Here is a 22,245-nt window from a genome sequence, read left to right on the forward strand (position 1 = left end):
ATATATCCCCTAAAATCTCAATGCTTTTCGACACCCGGTCTCAAAACCTAAAAAATTTCTCAAAACGTGTGGATATTAGCCTTCAATTTTGTTATTTTTTTTTTCTTTTTTCGCCCGAAAATAAAAGTTTCCGAAATGTTTACCATGGTCCCTAATACCTTCCGGTAGTCCAATTGGGTGGGTTGAATCACCAATTTACCTCTAAACGGTCAATTTACCGGTTTACAACTTGCACCGATTTCATTAACTCAAGCCTGCCACGAACATTTATGACAAGAAATAATGATCATAAATGGTTCTAAACGACATTATACGACCCCGAGATCTATTCGTTAAAATCTCAAGTCTTTTGGACACCGGGTCCCGAAACCTCCGAAATTTCTTACAAAACATGGATATTAGCTTTTAATTTTGGAATTTTTTAACTATTTTTTGCTCGTAAATAAAAATTGCCAAAATGTTTACCATGGTCCCTAATACTCTCCGGGATTCCAATTGGCTGGGGTGAACCATCCAATTTGTCTTTAAGGGCCAATTTACCGGTTTACAATTGCACTGATTTCATTAACTCAAGTGTACCATGAACATTTATGACAACATATAATGATCATATATGGTTCCAAACGGTATTATATGACCCCAAGATGTATCCCCTAAAATCACAAGAATTTTAGCCACTAGGCCTCGAAACCTCCAAAATTTCTTAAAAAGCGTGGATAATTAGCCTTAAATTTTGTAATTTTTTGACCTATTTTTCGCCTGCAAATAAAAATTGCCGAAATGTTTACCATGGTCCCTAATATCCTCTGGGAGTGCAATTAGGTTTGTGGAGCCATCCAATTTGCCTTTAAATGATGAATTTACCGGTTTACAATTTGCAACGATTTCATTAACTCAAGCCTACCACGAACATTTATGACAACATATAATGATCATTTATGGTTTAAAATAGAATTATATGACCCCTAGATGTATCCCCTAAAATCTCAAAGCTTTTTGACACCGGGGCCCGAAACCTAAAAAAATTCTCAAAAAACGTGGATATTATCCTTCAATTTTGGAATTTTTTGACTTTTTTTGCCCTAAATAAAAATTGCCGAAATTTTTACCATGGTTCCAAATACCCTCCGGTAGTCCAATTAGGTGGGTAGAACTATCCAATTTACATTTAAATGGTTAATTTACCGGTTCACAACTTGCACTTATTTCATTAACTCAAGCTTACCACGAACATTTTTGACAAGATATAATGGTCATTTATGGTTCAAACATCATTATATGACCCCGAGATGTATCTAATAAAATCTCATTTCTTTTCTACATCGGGCCCCGAAACCTTCGAAATTTCTCAAAAAACGTGGATATTAGTCTTCATTTTTGAAACTTTTGACTTTTTTTAGCTCGGAATTAAAAATTGCCGAAATGTTTACCATGATCCCTAATACCGTCTGGGAGTCCCATTGGGTGGGTGGAACCATCCAATTTGCTTTTAAGCGACCAATCTTAACGATTTAAACTTGAATCGATTTCATTAACTCAAGCCTACCATGAACATTTATGACAATAAATAATGATCATATGTGGTTACAAACAACATTATATGACCCCGAGATGTATCCCATAAAATTTCAACACTTTTTGCCACTGGGCCCCGAAACCTTCAAAATATTTCAAAAAGCGTGGATATTAGTCTTCAATTTTGGAATTTTTTGACATTTTTCGCCCGAAAATAAAAATTGCCCAAATGTTTATCCTGGTTTCTAATACCCTCCGGGTGTCCAATTGGGTTAGTGGAACCATCCAATTTGCCTTTAAACGACAAATTTAATTACCGGTTTACAACTTGCACGAATTTCATCAACTCAAACCTACTACGAACATTTATGACAACATATAATGATCATATATGGTTCCAAACGGAATTATATGACCTCGAGATGTATTATCTAAAATATTAATACTTTTCTTACACCGGGCACCGAAACCTCCAAAATTTCTCAAAAAGCGTGGATATTAGCCTTCAATTTTGAATTTTTTTTGATTTTTTACGCCCGGAAATAAAAATTACCGAAATGTTTACCATCGTCCCTAATACTCTCCGGGAGTCCAATTGGGTGGGTGGAACCATCCAATTTGCCTTTAAAAGACCAATTTACCGATTTACAACTTGCACCGATTTCATTAATTCAAGCCTACCACGAACATTTATGACAGCAAATAATGATCATATATGGTTCCAAACGGCATTATATGACTCCGAGATGTATCACATAGAATTTCAAGACTTTTCGACACCGGGCCCCGAAACCTCCAAAATTTCTCAAAAAGCGTGGATATTAGTCTTCAATTTTGGAATTTTTTATTTTTTTTCGCCTAGAAATAAAAATTGTTGAAATGTTTACCATGGTCCCTAATATCCTCCGGGAGTCCAATTGGGTGTATGGAACCATTCAATTTGCTTTTAAACGACTAATTTGCTGGTTTACAACTTGCACCTATTTACCGGTTTACAACGGCCAATTTAATTAACTTGCACTGAACCCAACTTGAACCGAAATTGACCCAAACCTGTTTAACCTGTCCAAACCCGAATTTAAACCGAATTGTTACTAACCTGACCTGAATTCAACCCGACCCCTTCCTAACCCAACCTGAATTTAACCCAACCTGTTACAAACCTGACCCGAAATCAACCTGACTTGTTATAGAGCTGACCCAAATTCAACCAGACTTGTTATTGATCCGACACGAATTTTACAATACCTATTTACTTACCAACCCAAAAATTCAACTTGATCTGTTACTAACCCGACTCCAAATTAACACGACTTGTTATTGACCTGACCTAAATTCAACCCAAATTGTTCCTGTTGGAATGTGACTCGAGAATCAATCGAGGCTTGGCATATAAGCTAAGGGGATGAATTACTTGTGTCAAGCAAGGAAGCATTGGATGGGTCAACTTCAACTGAGCATATCTCTCAAACTACTTGGAGTTTTGAGGTGATTTAAGTTGGATGTGAAAGCTTGTTTCAAGAGCTTTCCAATGATAGGTCATAAGCTTAATTCCGATAAGAAACGAGGAAGTTATAGCTATTTTACTACGAGCTGTCTGTGCTGACGCGAACAGGGGATGTACGTCCGTGCCAAATATGGCACGTCCGTGCCGCTGCAGTTCCAGACGAGCAGTAGCTATTGGAATGAGTTATTTGGGCTTGCACGACTGTGCCATATTTGGCACATCCGTGCCTACCTGATACCCTGTCCAAACCCGTCGGGGGTATAAATACCCATAAAGGGTTATTTTGTTCATTATCCCCAAATTGAGTGAAACACAATTAGAGCTAGGGTTCTTGTTCTTGAAACCCTTGTGCTTGAGAGTGGAAATTAGTGAGAGATTACTCTTGTAAACACTAATTAAAATCAATACAATCATTCTCCTTGTTCTTGGGTGGGTTTTATAGTCTTCAAGTAATTGCTTGAAGGATTTTCCCACCTTCCAATTTCTTGTCTCTTTTACTATCAAATTTCTTAATTGTTCTTGCTAATTACTTCAATTATCAACCATTTCCTCTAACAGTTCCTGACCCGATTTCACATCACCTTAAATGTAAATTAGACCAACTTATTATTGTTGATCAAAGCATTTTGTCTTGGGAGACCAAGTCGGTCCAAGCCAGCAAAAGAAAGGAGCATCATCCTCAAATTTAAGAGTTAAATATAGTATATATTTGTTGTATGGTCAAAGGAGATAATTATCTTCCTAAATTATAGACTATAGTTCCCTAGTATATTGCCATATATATTATAATCAAAGGAAATAATTAGCTTGATAAAAATGATAATTATCAATTTATAGTTAGTTGAACCTGAATACGACCTAACTTAGAAATGACCCGACCTGATTGTAACCTGCAAATTATTGACTTGAACATAACCTGACTTGAATCCGAGAATGACCCGACTTGGAAATGACCCAACCTGATTATAACCCACAATTTATTGACTTTGAATCGAACCCGACTTGAACCTGAGAATGACCCGACTTGAAAACAACCTGACCTAATTATAATCCGCAAATTATTGACTTGAACCGAATCTGACTCAAACCCGAGAATGACCTGACTTGATTCTGACCCGCAAATTATTGACTTGAACCGAACCTGACTCGAATCCGAGAATTACCCTAACCCATTTTAACCCGTGAAAACCCGAATTAAATCCCACCTAATGTTTACCCGACCCGAATGTAACCCTGACCTTTTATGAACCTAACCTAAACCTGACCCAAACCCGATAAGAAGTATCACCCGACTCAAGCATGACCCAACTCAAACCCGACCCACATAGGTTATGAAATTAATCTGAATTAACCCAACCCACTCTTACCGACCTAAACCCGACCCGTTTACTCGAATTGACAGCTCTAATAATGACGACATATTCTTACTAATATTTATTAGGAAAAATTGAAAAGAATAATCCCACCTTTGGCGCATCTGCTCAAAATAATCCCACCTTTGCGTATACCAGAAATAATCCCACCTTGTACCCTTGTCTTCCCAAAATGATCCTTTTACCGGTTTATGAAATTAGTAACCTGTTTTAGAAGGTGACTTGACACTTGTCACCTTCTAATTGGTCCTATTATTTTTTGTAAATAATTAAAAAAAAAAAGCTCCCAAGCCCAGCCCGTGTACGACCACCCCCTTCATCGCTGGACTGAAACGGCCCGCCACCGCCTGCCACCGCTGAAAAAACCTGGAAGTCACCTCCCTCCTTCTTTCTTCCTCGATTTCTTCTCCCTCCCCGATTCCTTCTCCTTCCCCTTCCCCTCTTCCTACCCAACTCCCCTCTTCCCCATCGAACAGCAACCCCCACCCCCTATCCTCGCCGAATAGACGACCCATCCCCTTCCCTAACCCATTAAAACTAGTGGTGAGGTGAGCATGAGAACGTTGTCTGCAAATTCGGGGGTGAGGATGTGGGTAAGGATGGAGTTTTAATCAACTTCCTTCCCCGTCACTCCCCATGAACCATTCACCCAAACCAATAACGAAAAAATCGCAGTCCCGCAATCCTACACCTCTAACAGCCCAATTTCCCCAATTGCAACCCTAATTTAACCCAATTCAGCATTTGCAGCCCAATTAAGATTGTGGGTGGTGGTGTGGAGGTGGTTGACAATGAGTTGGTGTGTGGAGGAGGTGGTGATTGTGTGGGAGTTGGTGTGTGTGGAGGTGGTGGTAAAACTGGTAATTACGTGGGAGTTGATTGCGTGGGAGGTCGTGGTGATTGCGTGGGAAGTCGAGGTGAACTGGTGACTGCATGGGAGTTGGGCTGGTGTGTGTGGAGGTGGTGATGGACCGGTGGTGATTGCGTGGGAGGTGGTGGTGTAGAGGTGGTTGACAATGATGGAAGGGGTGAAGTGAGAGGGGAGGGATTAAAGGAAAAAAATTTTAAAAAAAAATCTAACCTGTTTTACAGGTTGAAGGTAAAAAAGATCATTTTGGGAAGATGGGGGTACAAGGTGGGATTATTTCTGGAATACGTAAAGGTGGGATTATTTTGAGCAAATGTGCCAGAGATGGGATTATCCTTTTCAATTTTTCCTATTTATTACTATTGTACCAATGTCTAAGATCAACTGTTTCAAATCCCTTACTAATTGATACATAATTGGTAAGTGCTCTTAGAGAACAATATGGTATTTTGGTAGGGCAAATAATAATGAATATTTTTTATAAAAGAATTATTATTTCAATTACACTAAAAGAATGAAAGATGACTATAATACATACATATAACAAATGACAGTATGAACACTGGTAGATCGTATCAAACCTTCTGTGCTTGTGCCACATACCAGAAGCAGCCAAGCATCTGGAACAAGGAAAACACCACCACAATGCGCAGCACAGAGCTATCAAATGCCTGCAAACTGAGGAAAAATACAATAGTAATATGATGAATTACCGTAGAAAAGGCAATAATAGTCTACATATAGTGATAATCATCCATTGCAAGCCTGTAGGAGCTTCGGAAGTCCTCCTGCTCCAAATACGTGAAGCTTTTTGACTGGCGAGGTTCACATTTGTGTTTAACCGCTGTTTAGTTAAAAGATGTACAAAACTTTACCAAGCAACTGAAGCTTGCTAACCAACCTAGAACCATGGGGCCATTCTGCAGAAGCAAAATTTGACAATAGAGTGGTAGCCGTGTAATTAACTACAGTTTCTTGGGCAGATTATAGGTTCTTTTGAGGAACTTTGAAGCAGCATCATCATTCCTGTGACACAGGACACGCAATAATGTGTTTGGTTCAGTAGGGTTCCATTGGCCTGATGTAGGAGGCAACGGGAACCCAAATCTAGATTTGGCAGACGAACCATAAGTTTCAATAGTCACTTGTCTAAAACGTTCAATGAGAGATTCTGTATCAGTTCGAAAGAGAGGAAGGACTTCTCTTGGTGTAGATGTATATTTGTTAATCAAATCAGTGGACAACCCATCACCATTAGCCCAGAAAAGGTCTTTAAGGGCTTTTAAATCATCCTCTATGATCTGTGAATCCTTCTGAGAAAAGGCACGATAGGGCCCTCCAGCAAGCAAAACCAGCAAGAATCCATCACATGATGCTTTCATGATGTCAGTAATAATCCGAGTGCGTATTCTTTCATTCACAGTGTCTGATATGACCAATAAGTTCTGCTCCAACTCCTGTAGAAAAGGTTCAATTCTAGAAGACGATGCATCTCCAATATATAAATTATCCCATAGAACATGGCTTAGATCATGAAAGACTAGTTTATAACCTACAGCCTCAGAAAGTTGATGGATTGCTTCGAGGCATGCTGCTGGTGTCAACTCAAACTTCTTCCCTGTACCATTGGAAAAATCTTCTTCACGAGCAGACTCACAATTCCTCAAATGTGTGATAATTCTTTTCTCTACAGCTTCCAACTCTGCCCGAATTTTGTGTAAGGTATTTATACGCACACAAAGTTGTGGCACCCCAGAAGCAGTATCCCCATTCACGGCAACTTGAGAGCTCTTTCTCTGAGAATTTACTGGTTTATCTTTTTTCTTAAATACACCTAATTTAGACCCTATTGGACACCTGGTTAAAGCCGGCATAGTTGGCAGAAATGTACTACGTGTTCCTGTGACCGAGGGAAAATATTGAGATTATTATGTCAAAAGTAAGAAGTAGAAATAGCCAGAGATTGGTAGGCACGTACCACAGCCAGATTTTGCTTTGCTTACAAAGTACTGTAAGCATCGGTCAAGGCCAGCTACTAAGTCAGGGAGCAGTGCTGGATGCATTGGAATAGGTAGCTGAAAGAATGCATCCAAAATTTCATCAATGACCCGCAGTACCTCAATGGCTGATGGTGCAAGTCCCTCTTGACTAGCACGTGGATTCCAAGCCTAACATTTTTTTGAAAACAAGGTTAGCTTATGCCAAACCAAAATTCAGGTAGTATTACAAAAAAACTTGCTGCAACGGGAGAGGTTTCAAAAATAACAACTCAACCACAGAATTTAATCTACACAGGAAAATACATGTACCAATATACATCTATAAGCAACACAATAACACAATGCATATTTGTTTAATATAGTCCTGCACCTGACTCAGACATGCCATGGCATAGCTAGGGCATAAAAACATCTGTTGTCATAATTTTATATTAGCCTATTACTGGCTACATGAGTAAATTTCTGTAAAACTGTCTAATAAAGAGCTAATAAATGCCCTCCATCCAACAAAGATGTCACATTTACTGAACTTGGACACAAATTGCTATATCACAGTAGTCAAGACTGACAATCTTTGTTGGACTGAAATTCTTAAATATGTTGGCAAATGTTTATAAACCTTCACAAGGACTGATTAAATCAACAAGTGATTAGCATAAAGAATCCTGATGTCTCACAATAAAAAAATTTTGTCACAACAAAATTAGGAAAGCCAGATGCCAAAGTTGGCCAAATATCCACTTCGTTGGCTACAAAGAGATAACGCATACTTGAGTTTTTTTTTTTGTTAAGTAGCCCATCAGTCAATGCTGGCCAGATCTCTGACAGTCAAGGGCTCTAACATACTTCATGCAATGACAGGGGGTAAATAAACACACTTGGCATCATCAATCCACCATAGGTGAGTTAAGACAACAGTGCAATGGTAATTGTTTGTCAAGACATAGCATCCCTTAGATGAGTACAAAGCAGTTTGTGCAGTTTACAGCAATTTTCATCCCATAAATAAGCAGAGTTAGGATTACAGATACGTGTTGGAATGTCAATGTTGGGTTAATATAAAAGTTCAGCATGATAGCCATTTTGCTTGGCAAAAAAGAGTGATTGTACAGTGGATCACATGAAAGATGAAACTAATCTGGCTTCTAAAACTGCACTATCCTTTCTGCCACAGTACTAAACTACAAACAAATAGGCTATCTTGGAGAAAATTGATGTTATAGCTCAAAGTACAAAGGAAATATCGATATTTTTGGTGAAAGTTGATGTCTATAATCATCATGAAAGTGTACGTCACTATGAATCGTAAAGTAAAATAAACCTATTTCTACCAAAGCAAACTTAGATAGGTTATACCTCTTGTTGTATGTTTCTGTCAATTCTTTCCTTCATTTTATCTAGTCTCATCTTCATCCAAACTTTGACCAAATTGGCTATGGCAGCTTGAGCCTCATATGGTGGCATCTCACGGATAATTCCTTTGCCACCATCATCACTATCCACTGAATCCTCAACTGCTGTCTGCACAAGATCTTGCTCCAACTTGTCAGCTGCTCTCAATATTTGCACAGCATCAGGTGTCAACTCTGATATGCTTGAAATGAACTGCTTCAATTCATTTCCATAGCAAGCATGTAAGGTAGCAACTGCCACACCAGCAGCCAAAGGATGCCATCTCTTCAATATTGGACTGAATACTTTCTTCTCATGAGAAGCAAGTTCACCAACATCCTTGGCCAAGATTACAAGAACCGGAAGAGGGTTCGGTTGATTCTTTGTTGCTCTCCGGCTTGAATCTGCCTTCTCCATCCTCTGCAGTTTTATAAACGAAATGTATCTTTATCGTCAGTGGTTAATACAAAAATATATATTAGAATTCTGAATTAACTGGGCTTAAAAATCAATTGCATGAAAAGATAATTTTGCATCTACAATCAGCTCTGGACATAATAAATCAATGATAGAGAAACACCACAACTCTTACATTTTCCTACAACCAAAATGTAGATTGCTCAAATAACTGGATAAAATCCACATATACCAAACCAACCCAGCAAATCTAAATAGTAACAAATTTCCTCAAGAAAAGTATATTTTCTACCCATCTAGCAAATTCACACAAGAGATCATAGTCATTATGCACAGTATGAGAATACACACCCAAATGTTCCTCCATGCGTCTCACACAAAATAAGAGTAACATATCCTATCATTATAGGCTCCATGACAATTCCCCTAGAACATGTATGCCTCCCAAATCATATAAGAAATTGAGAGATATGAGTTGAACTTGGAAAGAGTAAAAATAATCTAAACAAACCTATACAAACAGTTAACGACTACAGATAAACTTGCCTGAGCGAATGCAGTACGAAGTGATGACCGGATGTATGTATCAATTCTACTACGAGCCACATCAACTTCGCCTTTCCTCTTTCTACGATACTCATGAGATATATCTTCAACTAATATTTTTGCAGCTGATATCCCAATTGAAACTATATGAGGCATGGTATTAATATTTACACTATCAAACGTGTCATGATATGCAAGCAGTCTTCTTTCAACACAACTCAAGATTGAAGTTAATGTTGCACTCAGAAACTTAGAGTATACCGAATCCTTTGTTGTCTTTGCATCCTTTGCTACTTCTTCTAGCTGACCATCAACTGCAGATAGGAGTTCATTTTCCACTTGACCAGTAGCAACAAAACGATTAAATAGAACCCATGTAAAACAGAGGTTATGCAACATTTGGTTGATGCCAAGAATAGGCCAGGTTTTCTTGATAAGTTCCATAAGTTCATCAACCTCTTCAATAATCGTTGATTCATCATTAATATCAAAGCATGCTTCCAGCAACATCTCATAGAGACAGAGATTGATAGGGAACCCATCAGCCCAGTGACAAGAGTCCGATAATCCGTCAGCAGCTCTGCAAGCCAAAGCCACAACAGCACTGCGGAGAACTTGCATTGATTCATTATTTTTTCCCGTCTCTATAGGCCTCTCTAAAGCTCCTCGAATAATCTTTTGCAGTCGCTGGGCAGCAGCATCAGCTTTACCAATTGGCTGATAAGGATGTAAGATAAGCCCAGCTTCAAGAACCCTCAGATTTCGTTTTTGCCATGCATCATATTCTTGCTGATCAGTAAAGTCTGATGACTTCAGTTGTTGTAACAGCTCAAGTGGAAGAACAAGGTTATCAATACGTTTTCCAAGCTGTGACAAGGACATAAAAGCAGTAACTGGTTCAGTTTCTTGAAGCATAGTGTATCTATCAAACACATCAAACTACAACAAATTTTTATTTGAGATATTGAAAGTAGCAAAAGAAGGAGGACTGATCCTTGGGATACGCAATCCTAAATTTTATTTTCAATAAGATTTGGTGTGATGGACAAATGGTTACAGATAGCAAGACTTCAATTATTATTAAAAAAAAAACATAACAATTCTTCATGTTTGTAGTGTCCAATATAGCAACAGGTCAGAGGAAGTTAACAGCTACTACAGTTGCTTAACTTGCTACAATTTTTTTCCCAACAACAATTTTGAAAAATCCAAACATGCAGCCTAAGAGGGATGACCGGATGAGCAAAAACTCAGTTGAGAAAAATTTGCACTTGGGAGGCATTTTTCCCCCATTAGATGTCTAGAGGCACTTCAATAAATTTCTTAACTAGTTCATTTTGGGAACTTTGGTTTTGAGATTTACGCTTTAAGTAAACCTTGGAGATCTTTTAACACTTTCTCAAAAGCCAATAAATGTTATATAACACACATCCTTTCCTTTCATGGAAAAAAATTCCACTATTCCTCGCAGACCGAAGAATGCTGAAACTTTGAAGTTCAATTCAACTACAAAGCATTTAAGAACTCAAGATTCCTTAACCCAGTTCAGTGCCAGAACAGTTTATACTTCGGTGCTATCAGCGCCAGAATAGTAGCACCATATACATTCAGTGTATTATAGAAGGCCATAACATAGCAGACGTGCTACTAGCAGTGTAAACTACAAGCCATTAGCTATATACAACTATATACTCCATAATTCAATGAAACAGTTGACGTCAACTAGCTTAGCTCTCTCTACACTCAAACAAAAAAAGAAATTGTCAAATACATATGATTCGAGCAAATGAACCTACTCCCTCTCCTTGCAGGGGAAATAAAGGGATTAAAGATGAAGAATGCTTACGCAGTTACGCGCCTTCCAACAAGTTCCAATACCTCTCACCAACCAACCTAATTGATTATCACGCATAATAATACAACAATTAACATCCTAAAAAATTCCAAAAAAGCTCCTTTTCCTTTTAAATCTTTAGCGTGAAGTAAGATAGAATCCACCGACAAACATACCAATTAAAAGCTCAAATTGATTAATTTTCTCATACTTACCAATTTCATCATCCTAAGCTGACCAATACATCGGATCACCAATTAAACAATTATTAATCAAATTCAATAACCTAAAAAATACTGAAAGATTTATACAATTAAAAATAAAATCTAACTTAATTTCCAGCAAATCGTAAAACTGTAGTAGAACTAATTGAGAAATTGAGCTCAAATTCTGCAACAATGGCGAAATTCACCTACATTACGATCTACAAACTTCGAAAACTCGAAATTAAACTAAAAATTCAACGGAATACCAGAAATTAAAGCGAGATCTGACCTGAGAAGCAGCGATCCTAAGAAAAGCTCGGCGAATTCTAGAATCAACAGTCTCAGAAACTCTCATCTGAACTCTCATAAGCTCACCAACAGTCAAAGGCTTACTCTTAGGGCTACTCTCACCAACCTGAGACCCAGGACTACCGCCATTACTACTCCTCCTCAACCCTAAACTCGACGCCCCGGAAGATCTCAACCCTAACGCCTTCTTCATTCTACTCGCCGCCGTCGACGTCAACGACCGCTGCAATCCGCCGGAGTTTCCACTTCCGCCGGAGTTTGCGCCGCCATTGGTGGTTGTTGCGGCGGAGGTCGGTGAGGAGGAGGAGGAGGAAGCTAGGGTTTTGCCGGAGGATGTGCGGCAAGCGGCGACGAAGATTTCGTAGGCGGTGGAGCGGAGGTCGAGGAGAGAGAGGGAGGAAGTGAGGTCGGCGGCGAAGGGAGAGGAGAGAGAAGATGACGGTGGTTGAGAGGGTGGTTGGTGTGGTGGTGGAGTGGTTTCGCGTTTGGAATCGCCAAGTGAGCTCCTGTCTCGGAAGAGGAGCGACATTGTTGATTGTTGAGAGAGAATGACTGATTGAGTGAGGAGAGAGAAAGAGGAATGAAGAACAAGAAGAAGGGAGAGTGAAAAAGTGAAGGATATTTTGGGGAATATTGAATTCAAGAATTTTTTTTATTTTTACTTTTTAACTTTCTTAATTTAGAAAAAAAAATTGAGAGTTTAAGAGAGGAAATTTGATTTTTAAATTTGAAATGAAGTAATTTGTTGTCTAATTTAAAAAAAAAAAAAATATTAAATGTTTGTATTTAAAAGTAAATTTTAAATTTTTGATTGTTTATTTATATGAATTATACTTGTGGATCTCTTAAGAAGTATTGAGTATTATGTATTTATGAGGAAAAAAATAGACAAGATGCGTATGTAAATGTGTAATTAAAAAATATTTTTGTATAGAATAATGTTAATATTATGGATTAGAAGCAGATAAATTGAATGGATGTTTCATGTTTATTAAACTTCGTAATCTAAAGCTTAGATATACCTTCAAGTCTCTAACTGTATAAATGACACTTTATCAATATAGTGTTATGGATTATGAATGTAGAAGGTTTCAAATGAAGTCAAGAATAAAAAAGTGTTTGGTTGTAAGCAAATGTTAGATTGTGTTTTTAGGGTGTATTTTTGGGTTAGCTAGTAAGCTAGACACGACAGTGAGACTTAGAGTCATGATGTAACACTGATTGAGTAGTTTTGGAAAATTGATGTAAACATAGCATTACCATATGCCATGTCATGTTGTCATGTTGTCATGTTATGATTGTTATCTATTTTCAACTATTGAACTACATCTAAATAGATTTACTTTGCAACTTAATCTAGACATTATTTATGTGCCGAATTTTGTATTGGATCATAGATAGTAGACTAGTGCCAAGTGACATACCATTCAATATCCCATATGGCTAGTGACAACATTTGGTAGGGTAAAATTCTTAATTCTTCTTGTATAGTTATATTATGTGTTGGATCGATTCATGATTCATTGTATTTCAATCCTCTCAATTTATATTTTGATTAACATTTGTGTTACATACTTACATTCAATGAAGTATGAATTTATAGACTATATATTGTCGAGACAGATTTATTTCCATAATCTTCATGTAACATGTAGATTTTTTTGATTGATTAAATTAGAGTTTATTAATTGAGTAAATAAACATAAATAATCCGTTTAAAAAAGTACTTCGTATATAAAATAATAGAAATGTTTATTAGATTTTTTTTTTAATAAAAAGTTAGAGAGTTTGAAGTTGGACTGTAGTTGTAGGAAGTGTCAAACTGTCCACTGGCAGTAGTGTGAAACTGTGAAACATGGTGGCCGACTTCAACTAAACAAAGTTGTCTGGCAATTAGAATTTTCTCTTACTGACTTGAACAAGATCATCATATGGGATCCATCATTTGTGGGATACAGACAATAACACTACATGTTATGGTCTTCTTGTATTATTATCTTTCTTTATTTTATTTGAGTCTTTTTAATTTTATCTTTCTTTATACAAAATATATACACAGTATACACCTTTATATATTAATTCATACTCCCTATGATTTTCTCAATTGAGTCCATATGAAACCATTAAAAAAAAATGGAAACCATCAAAGAACTAGCTCCATCTGATTGTGTAAAGTCTTTTTAGTTTTTATATATTGTGTTGCCGTACTTAACCATATGGTTGTCACCTAACGTAATATCACGTAGGGTCTGTTTTGATTTACTGAACTGATTATAGTTGAGCTGAACTGAACTGTAAATTAATTGAAGAAAACAGACCCTTACATTCATATGTCTTAGATTTGGATGTAAAATATGTGATCTAAGATGTGTCTTATAAAACGGCGATCTAATCTAACATCATTTTAACATGTAACATAACTTATATTTCTATCTAGATACACATTGAGCTTCATATTGACAATAAAGAAATAGTGGTAATAGACTCTAGAAGATCTGTTAATGTTGGCTATGACAAAAATTACATGGGATATAACGATTACAAATTTACAACCAACTGGTTGACAATAATTACATTGCTTAAATTCTTGTAGTAATATTCAAATATATTTAATTTATGTTTGTGGGCAGAGGTGCGATATTAATGATAGTTGGTCCAATGATTAGGACAGCTTAACAAATTTGTTTACATAGATGCTGCTTTTTGTAAGTTTATATCCATCTAAAGAAAATGACCATTAAACTTGCATCTTATTCTGCCCCACATGGTCTGCCCTAGTAGCTTGAATATATAAATTGTGAGTGCCAAATTAATTAATTATAATTAATTACCCAAATGTGTGCTAATACAATCTAGAGGTCCATGTGGATTGTGAGTGTACAGCTAAAAAGTAATGCAAATTATCCAAGATTGAAACAAACTATAACTAAACAGTATTAAGAATACGTCCGAGCACATGAGATGATAGAGCAGCCAGCACTGATAAGATCTTGGCCTAGTGGTTAAGATTGAGGGTCTATGTATGATAAGTCATAGGTTTAAATTTCCCACCCGTGGTTATACACACTCGTAATTTTCAATACATATTGAAAGTGCATCACCAGACAAAATGGTTAAACACCACTTTGCGACTTCTTTTTGCTTTTTTTGTGCTTTATGCATATCCAATTGCATCTTGATGTGCATAATAAGGCATCTCTTAAAACAGTCACCATTCTTCATTTTGGTGTATGCACTCCTGCACCAGGCCTATTAAATTTGAAGGAATTGCAGGTTTTATTACAGTTATATTAGTCTGCTCTGTCTGATTATATCCTTTCTGTTCAATAGCCCACGGTATGAAGCATCGCCTTATATGCAATGCAGGCATTCAGAAATTAAGACAATCAAGACGGAGCAAGAGTAACTAAAATGTACAGAAGCACCAGTTACAGGAGCTGAGAAGCAGGGTACATGCTTTAGGACTAGTAGTCAGCCTAAGCAGCTGCTAGCACTTAGTTCCTAGTTTCTTGGTTAGACAAAACATATGCTTGATTATTAATTAATGCAACATAATTACTACTTCAAGTGTTACATAGCTTTATATAAATTATAGCTTTATATAAATTATATGCTCAGACTTAGCCAGAAAATATCCTTAATGATTGATTAATACAAAGTAAGGCCTATATGTTTGATTACAACTATCCAAATATGATGGTTGTGACAAATTTAAACTCTAGTTCTAAACTGCTGTACAAGAACATCAGATCACATTAATATCACTAACGTATTTTTGTTCCACTGAGCTCTAGGAATGCTGAAGCAAGGAGTGAGGAGCTGAGCAATATGGTGCAGACAACATACAACGGATATAGCTTCATTTCCCGGTTAAGACAAACTGATCTCATTATAGAACATGGTATCTTAAAGTATTTCATAATGGATCTTATTTCTTATTTCTTATTTATCATTGTGATCCGTTATAATTTTCTTCATTCATGTTCACCATTACCTTGTCTCTTAAACTGCAGTTGCTATCACAGCATCGGAAATAATTTGAATAGATACCAGCAAATAGCTTGATAAGACCCAACTGTACTTGATAAGAAAATCTTTACATTCAACTAAATACATTAAACTCCAATCACCACTAGAATATTTACAATTGACAGGAAATAAATTGAGAAACAGAATTAAGCCTGTATAGCATGAGAGGCTTATTAAGTCGAAATCCTCTTTGGTGTACATTTCTATTATTATTAAGAATAAGAGTAACTACCCTTGAGTCCACCAATTTCTTCTATTATTATTAAAGCTTAAGGGTAGCAATATTCTAACAAAGTTTCACAAAGGTTAACATAATAGCAACTACATACATAAGAGATCAACAATAAGAGGACAAAGGCGACAGATATCACCAGAAAACAAAGATCCTTTCCATCTGTGTTTCCTGACAAGCTGGAGCACATCCACGATCACACCATCTGAATCGAAGCTCCATGTGGCCCCAGTAAGAAGGCCAGATGTAAGCCCAAACACACCACGACAATCCCAACACTAGCCTATGATTAGCATCACTGTGTAAACTTTCACCACCTTCTAGGAAGGGTTGAAAAGCTCCACAAATCATATGCTCAGCCCAATCAAATTAATCTGCTAAGACTTAGGACTAGGCAAAAAATAAACTATCTTTTTGTTACAATGAACTTGACAGTACAAAATAAACATACTGTCTCACAATGTAGAAAACCTATAGCTAGGAGAGGGCTTGATTCAAGTCCTTAGAGTAGAGACTTTTTAGAGTTAATAAACACGAAGTATAAGAAGGCAAAAGGAAGCAAGCTATCATTCCCATTCTGGAGATTCAATAAAGCCTAAGTCATCGTGGAAACTTAATTCGCATCCTGTAGATCTGATGAAAAGAAGAAAAAAAACAATTAGTAATGCTTTCAAATTTTCTATTCACCACTATACTGCATGATTAACTGATATGATGTAGACATACAAGGGCTAAAGGTTTTTTCAGAAACTCACATATCAGTATGGGGAATATGCTGAAGAATGTGGCAATCTTTGCCATTCGGCTTCTTGTATCTTTTTCCCAAATCCGGACAGCCTCTAATGTAAAGCTTCTGTAAAGATGTAAGGCCTTGTAACGATGGTGGAAGTGAAGCCAAATTTGGACACTTTATGATCTGAAGCTCACGTAGCAAGGAGAGGTTGCTGATCTCATCAGGGAGTGCTGTCAGATTCAGGAGAAATGTTACTGTCAGATGCTGAAGCGTGGTTAGGCAAGCAATGCCTCGTGGGAGTATCTCCAATTTTGGGATGCAGGATAATTCCAAAGAGCGGAGGCTCCTCAAGCCTTGCCAATCCAGTCTGGTGGTCGTCTCATCTTCTTCTTCTTCCTCCTCTTCCAACTCTTTGCAGTTTCGGATAGTCAGTGTCTCAAGGAAGGGCAGATGTATCCCCTTTGATATGTTTCTCAAGCTTCTGCAGTTATAAATATGAAGATGTCGAATGGAATTTGGAGAATCAAATATCAAACTCCAGAGTTTGTGGCAATGCCTTATTTCTAATGTCTCTAAGTTGCACAGCCTACTACTAATTGACAAAAAAACAAGCCCATCATTAGTTTCACATATTTTCAACTGCTTTAATGATGATGAAGATGATGGTACTGAAGATGAAGATGGTGCTTCCTGATCATTCTGTGACATCAGATTGGATCTAAACAACCTCCCATTGATTTTATGTACCTCCAATGACTCCAACTTTGGGGAAAAAGGCATTGACATCAATTTATTGCAACCATTTATTTTCAATTGCAAAAGACGAGGAAACAACTCCTTCCTTTGCTCACCCTCACCATTTGATGATCTAGTCCACCCCTTTAATCGCGGCAAATCCTCCAACTCCAAGACCTCTAAGAAAGGGAAGTAGTCATTGTGAGCTGTAGAACCAGAGTTTCCACCAACCCAACTAGTGCCCTCATCTTCTACATACTCCAAGGCATTTAGTGATTGAAGATAAAGAGATTTAAGATGAGGCAATTGTCTCAAGTAAGGGAGAATTCGGCAATTATTGCAGCACACAAAGCTAATGGAAACAAGTTTACGCAACCTATCAAACCAACAAATGGGCATCTCATCTCCTTTGTATCCAAGAACCTTCAGATATTTAAGATTTTGAGGAAGTTGCAAGAATGATATCATCCTCTTTAATTCATCAGAATCAACAGCAGTTTCTTCTCCCCGAAAGCTCAATATAAGAGAAGTCAGCTGTTGATTTTCCTTCAAAGTTGCCCTTTGAGCTTCCATCACTGCATTTTTGCGCAACTTGAAAAATTGAATCCTCAGTTCTCCCCTAAGATTTAAGGCTGGCAGTGAGTCAATGCCAGTATTTTCCCCTTTTCCTACTATAAATCCATGTAACTCATGAAGAGTTGTCATTTTCCCAAAACCCGACGGCAAATCTGTCAAAGTATCCCAATTGATCACCAAATGCCTGAGATTAGACAGTTTGGCAAAATCTCTTGGTAGCTCCATAAGGAAAGGACAACTATCAAGGTTTAATGTTTGGAGATTCTCTAACCTCGTTATGGCATTAGGAAGACATTCAATACAATTCCGTGCAAGATTAAGGTATCTTAAATGGCGCAATCTCCCTATAGAACTTGGGACCATATCAATATTGTTCAAGCTCAAGACGCGTAAGGACAGGAATCTTGAAACCAACCCTTCAAGACTAGCAGGCCTTTCAATAGATAATCCTAGCAATGATCGTATGTTCTTGGTAGCTAACAATGATGATGGAGCTTCCCATCCGTTAAGAGATACATGTATAAGCTCATCAGTGACCTGCATTGAAGACTCACCCAACAGCATGTTCTCAGCACCTGCTATGTGTTGTGCTAAATCATGCACTAAGTCATGAATTTTGCACGTTTTTACATTCCCTTTACCATCTTCTTTGGGATCTTGAAAAAAGTTCATCCGTAACAATTCCATAAAATACTGATCTCCGATGTCTCTGTTTGATGGCTCAAAATATCCCTGTGCCATCCATAAATGGACCAAATCAGCCTTGCTAAACTCGTAATCCTTTGGGAACAATGAGCAGTAGGCAAAGCACTGTTTTAATGCTGGAGGTAAGTAATCATAACTTAACTTTAACACAGGCATTAAGTTGCCATCCTCCATCAGCTTTGCCTTTGACAGTTGATCATCTTTGAAGAGTTGCCACTCTTTCTCACTATCTTTAGAGTAGAGGAGGCTTCCAACAACTCTGATAGCGAGGGGAACGTTTCCACAACTACTAACAATCTCTTTACCGATCTGAGTTAAATTAGGATTACTCTCCTCTTGATTTTGTTTGAATGCTAAGCTTCTGAAAAGCTCCCAAGACTCATCATCTGTTAGAAATCCTAATTTATAAGATTTAGGAACTGTGCCTGCAACCTTTGCAACATTATCAGAGCGCGTAGTTACAATTACCTTACTCCCAATGCGACCACATTCCAACAAGCTCATGAGATCCAACCACCTATCTCGACTATCATCCCATATGTCATCTAAGACAAGAAGATACTTCTTGCTTTTTATAGAATCATGAATCTGCGATTTAATTTGATTCAGTGAACGGTCACCAGAATCCTCATCAGTGAAGCACCTATAAAGTTTCCCCATTACCGCCTTTTGATTGTCTACCTCAGGTACACAAACCCATGTAACAAGATCAAAATGTTTCTGAACTCTCACATCATTGAACACCAATTGAGCAAGAGTGGTTTTTCCTAGACCCCCAAACCCAACAATTGGAATGACAGTAACCTTTTCATCATCATATTTGGGATTTAACAGCATCTCAATTATCATGTTTTTATCATTTTCTCTACCAATGATATCAACTGCTTTAACAAAAGAGGCTGTTTCCCTTCTCTTCATTAATTGGGCCACAGGATGTTTTGGGTCTTCTCTGTGATCATACACCCTCAAGTTTAAGCTAGTCAAACCCGAGTTGATGGCATCAAGTTCTTGTCTAATAGACTTGATTTCTCGAGCCATTTTCCAGTTAAGCCAAAGTATGTTCGATCTAGAAAAAAAGACATGTACCTGCATCCGTGGTCTCTGCTGATCAACAGTGAGGATCTCATCAAACAGGTCATCAGCTCGGTAAAGCACCTGCCTAAGCATCTTAAGCCACTCTTTGATAGTGTCACTGCCCTCTGCTTCCTGGTACTTCTCAGCATCACGAACTCGAGCCTGGATCATCCTGATGGTTTTCTCAAGATTATTCAGATCATCTCATGCACTCCACCAGAATCCAGCCTTTTGAATGGCTGCTTTGCCCAACGATTCCAAGGCTTTTGATGCCAATTCCCACACAATTCCCTCTGCCATTTTTTCAATCTTGTTTTTCTCTCTTTCTGCAAAGTCTGGTGTATTTGATGATCTTGACCTGCTTAAGTCTTCAAGAATAAATATTCTCATTGGATTTTGGCCCACTTGATTCTTATCCAAAATACCAACTACAAATACTGTAGTTGCCATTAACTCTTACTTTTCTTCCGTTTATGTAATCTTTCACAATATTTTACCATTTACCTCTAATTGACTAATACTGTAGTTGCTATTACAAATATTTGAAACAAATTGAATGTTAAGCCTGCAGGAAGCGTTACACTTTTGGCAGAAAATATGTAAATTGAGCACTTCTGAATTTCTGATTATATATACTTGTATATATATTTTGGAAAAACTGAACTTATCATTTAGTTGAATTCTACACTTTTTTTTTCCTGAGAAGCAAAGAACTGCAGGGCCAGCAGACTTCTAACAAAACAGGTACAATGTGCTCAAACAAATGAAAAGAATAAAAGGACGGAACTTAGAGAAGAAAATTTATTTCTCTAAGCTGTAAAGTGGACACATTGATCCACTAAATTTGTGTATCTTTATAAAATCAAGTGAAATGCTAAACATCGCCCGCAATTTACCATATAAAGCCCACAAATATGATATGGTTTGACCATTATGCCCTTTTTCTAAAATTGAAATAATCTCGGTGTAAAAAATGTGGAGCCGTACTGGCTCGCCGGGGGAGACCGGAGGGCAGGCCGGAGATGCGGGGGACGCCGGAGGTACGTCGTCGTCGACGGAAAACGAGGTAAGTCACAGTTAAAATTCACGGTTTACCGTCGGAGTGGCTCCGGCGCCTAGGGTGGACGCCCAAACCGTAGCCTGGACGTCCAAGCCAGACGCCAGAACCACCAGAGTGGCGTCCAGCCCAGACGCCCAGACCACCATCCTGGGCAGACGCCACTCCACTGGGTGAGGCGGCCCTGCCAGGCGCCAGTCCAGTGGCTGTGGCAGCCCTGGCAGACGCCACCTTTAATAATTAATTTTTTTTTTCTTTTTTGATTTTGTTGTTGTTTTTTATTTAATTTTTTTGTAAAAAAAAAATCGAAAATGATTTTTTAAAAAAATTCGAAATGGGTTTTTTTTTTTAAATTAAATTTGAAAATTCGAAATAGGTTTTTTTAAAATTAAATTTGAAAATTCGAAATGGTATATTTTTAAATTTAGTTTGAAAATTCGAATTGGGTTTTTATAAAAATTAAGTTTGATTATATATAATTATGTTTTTTTTTTGTGTTAATTCTGTGTAAATATAGAAATTAAATGTATTATCCGTTAAATGTATTTATTGTAATATATAATTGATGCAGGAATATGGTGGAGACGGAAATGATTACAGTGGGATATTTGGACATGATGGTCCATTCGAAGAAGCTCAACAGGCGATTGATTGGGCAAAAGAGGTTGCAATTGCAGCTGGATTTTGCTTGGTAGTAGTAACTCATAAATCTCAACGGGATGGTAGAATGGATCGCATTTTGAGATGTGACCGTTATCGCAAAAGAGAAGAAAGAGATTTTTGTACAGCCACTCGGTTTGATACAAAGCGGAAAGGTTGTGGGTGTGAGTTCAGAGTAAAGGTTCGACAACTACGGAGTCGTGACGGTTGGGAAGTGATTGGTTACTCTAAATGGGGGTATCACAACCATGAGATGATAGTATATGAAGAGGGTCATCGACAACTGAGCGGCTTAAGTCCTGCTGCGAAACTAGTTGTGAAAGAAATGAGTGATGCTCAAGTGAAGCCTGCTAAAATATTAGCATCTGTGTTAGAGAAATTTCCAGAAGACCATCCAAACCGAAGACACATCTACAACGTCAGACAGCAACTTAGGTTTGAACGGTCAGAGGGAAGGAACCCTATACAGCAGCTGCC

At 37.6% G+C, this 22,245-nt stretch overlaps 2 protein-coding genes across 2 annotated transcripts; both read right to left on the reverse strand.

Moving 5' to 3' along the window:
- Positions 1–5,688: 5,688 nt before the first annotated feature.
- On the reverse strand, positions 5,689–12,672 carry LOC110705570. Its single transcript, XM_021883459.1, has 5 exons — positions 11,948–12,672; positions 9,619–10,485; positions 8,620–9,075; positions 7,242–7,431; positions 5,689–7,163 (listed from the first exon to the last, which is right to left on the reverse strand). The coding sequence occupies exons 1-5, from the start codon at positions 12,494–12,496 to the stop codon at positions 6,229–6,231; spliced, it is 2,997 nt and encodes a 998-aa protein (XP_021739151.1). The 5' UTR covers positions 12,497–12,672; the 3' UTR covers positions 5,689–6,228.
- Positions 12,673–16,024: 3,352 nt separating this feature from the next.
- LOC110705571 (putative disease resistance protein RGA3) lies at positions 16,025–20,580 on the reverse strand. The gene is made up of 2 exons (XM_021883460.1): positions 16,984–20,580; positions 16,025–16,861 (listed from the first exon to the last, which is right to left on the reverse strand). Exons 1-2 carry the CDS (start codon positions 20,220–20,222, stop codon positions 16,795–16,797), a joined length of 3,306 nt encoding a protein of 1,101 aa, XP_021739152.1. The 5' UTR covers positions 20,223–20,580; the 3' UTR covers positions 16,025–16,794.
- Between the last annotated feature and the right edge of the window lie 1,665 nt (positions 20,581–22,245).

Source organism: Chenopodium quinoa, unplaced genomic scaffold (assembly GCF_001683475.1).
Source record: "Chenopodium quinoa cultivar QQ74 unplaced genomic scaffold, ASM168347v1, whole genome shotgun sequence".
NCBI classification, from domain to species: Eukaryota; Viridiplantae; Streptophyta; class Magnoliopsida; order Caryophyllales; family Amaranthaceae; genus Chenopodium; species Chenopodium quinoa.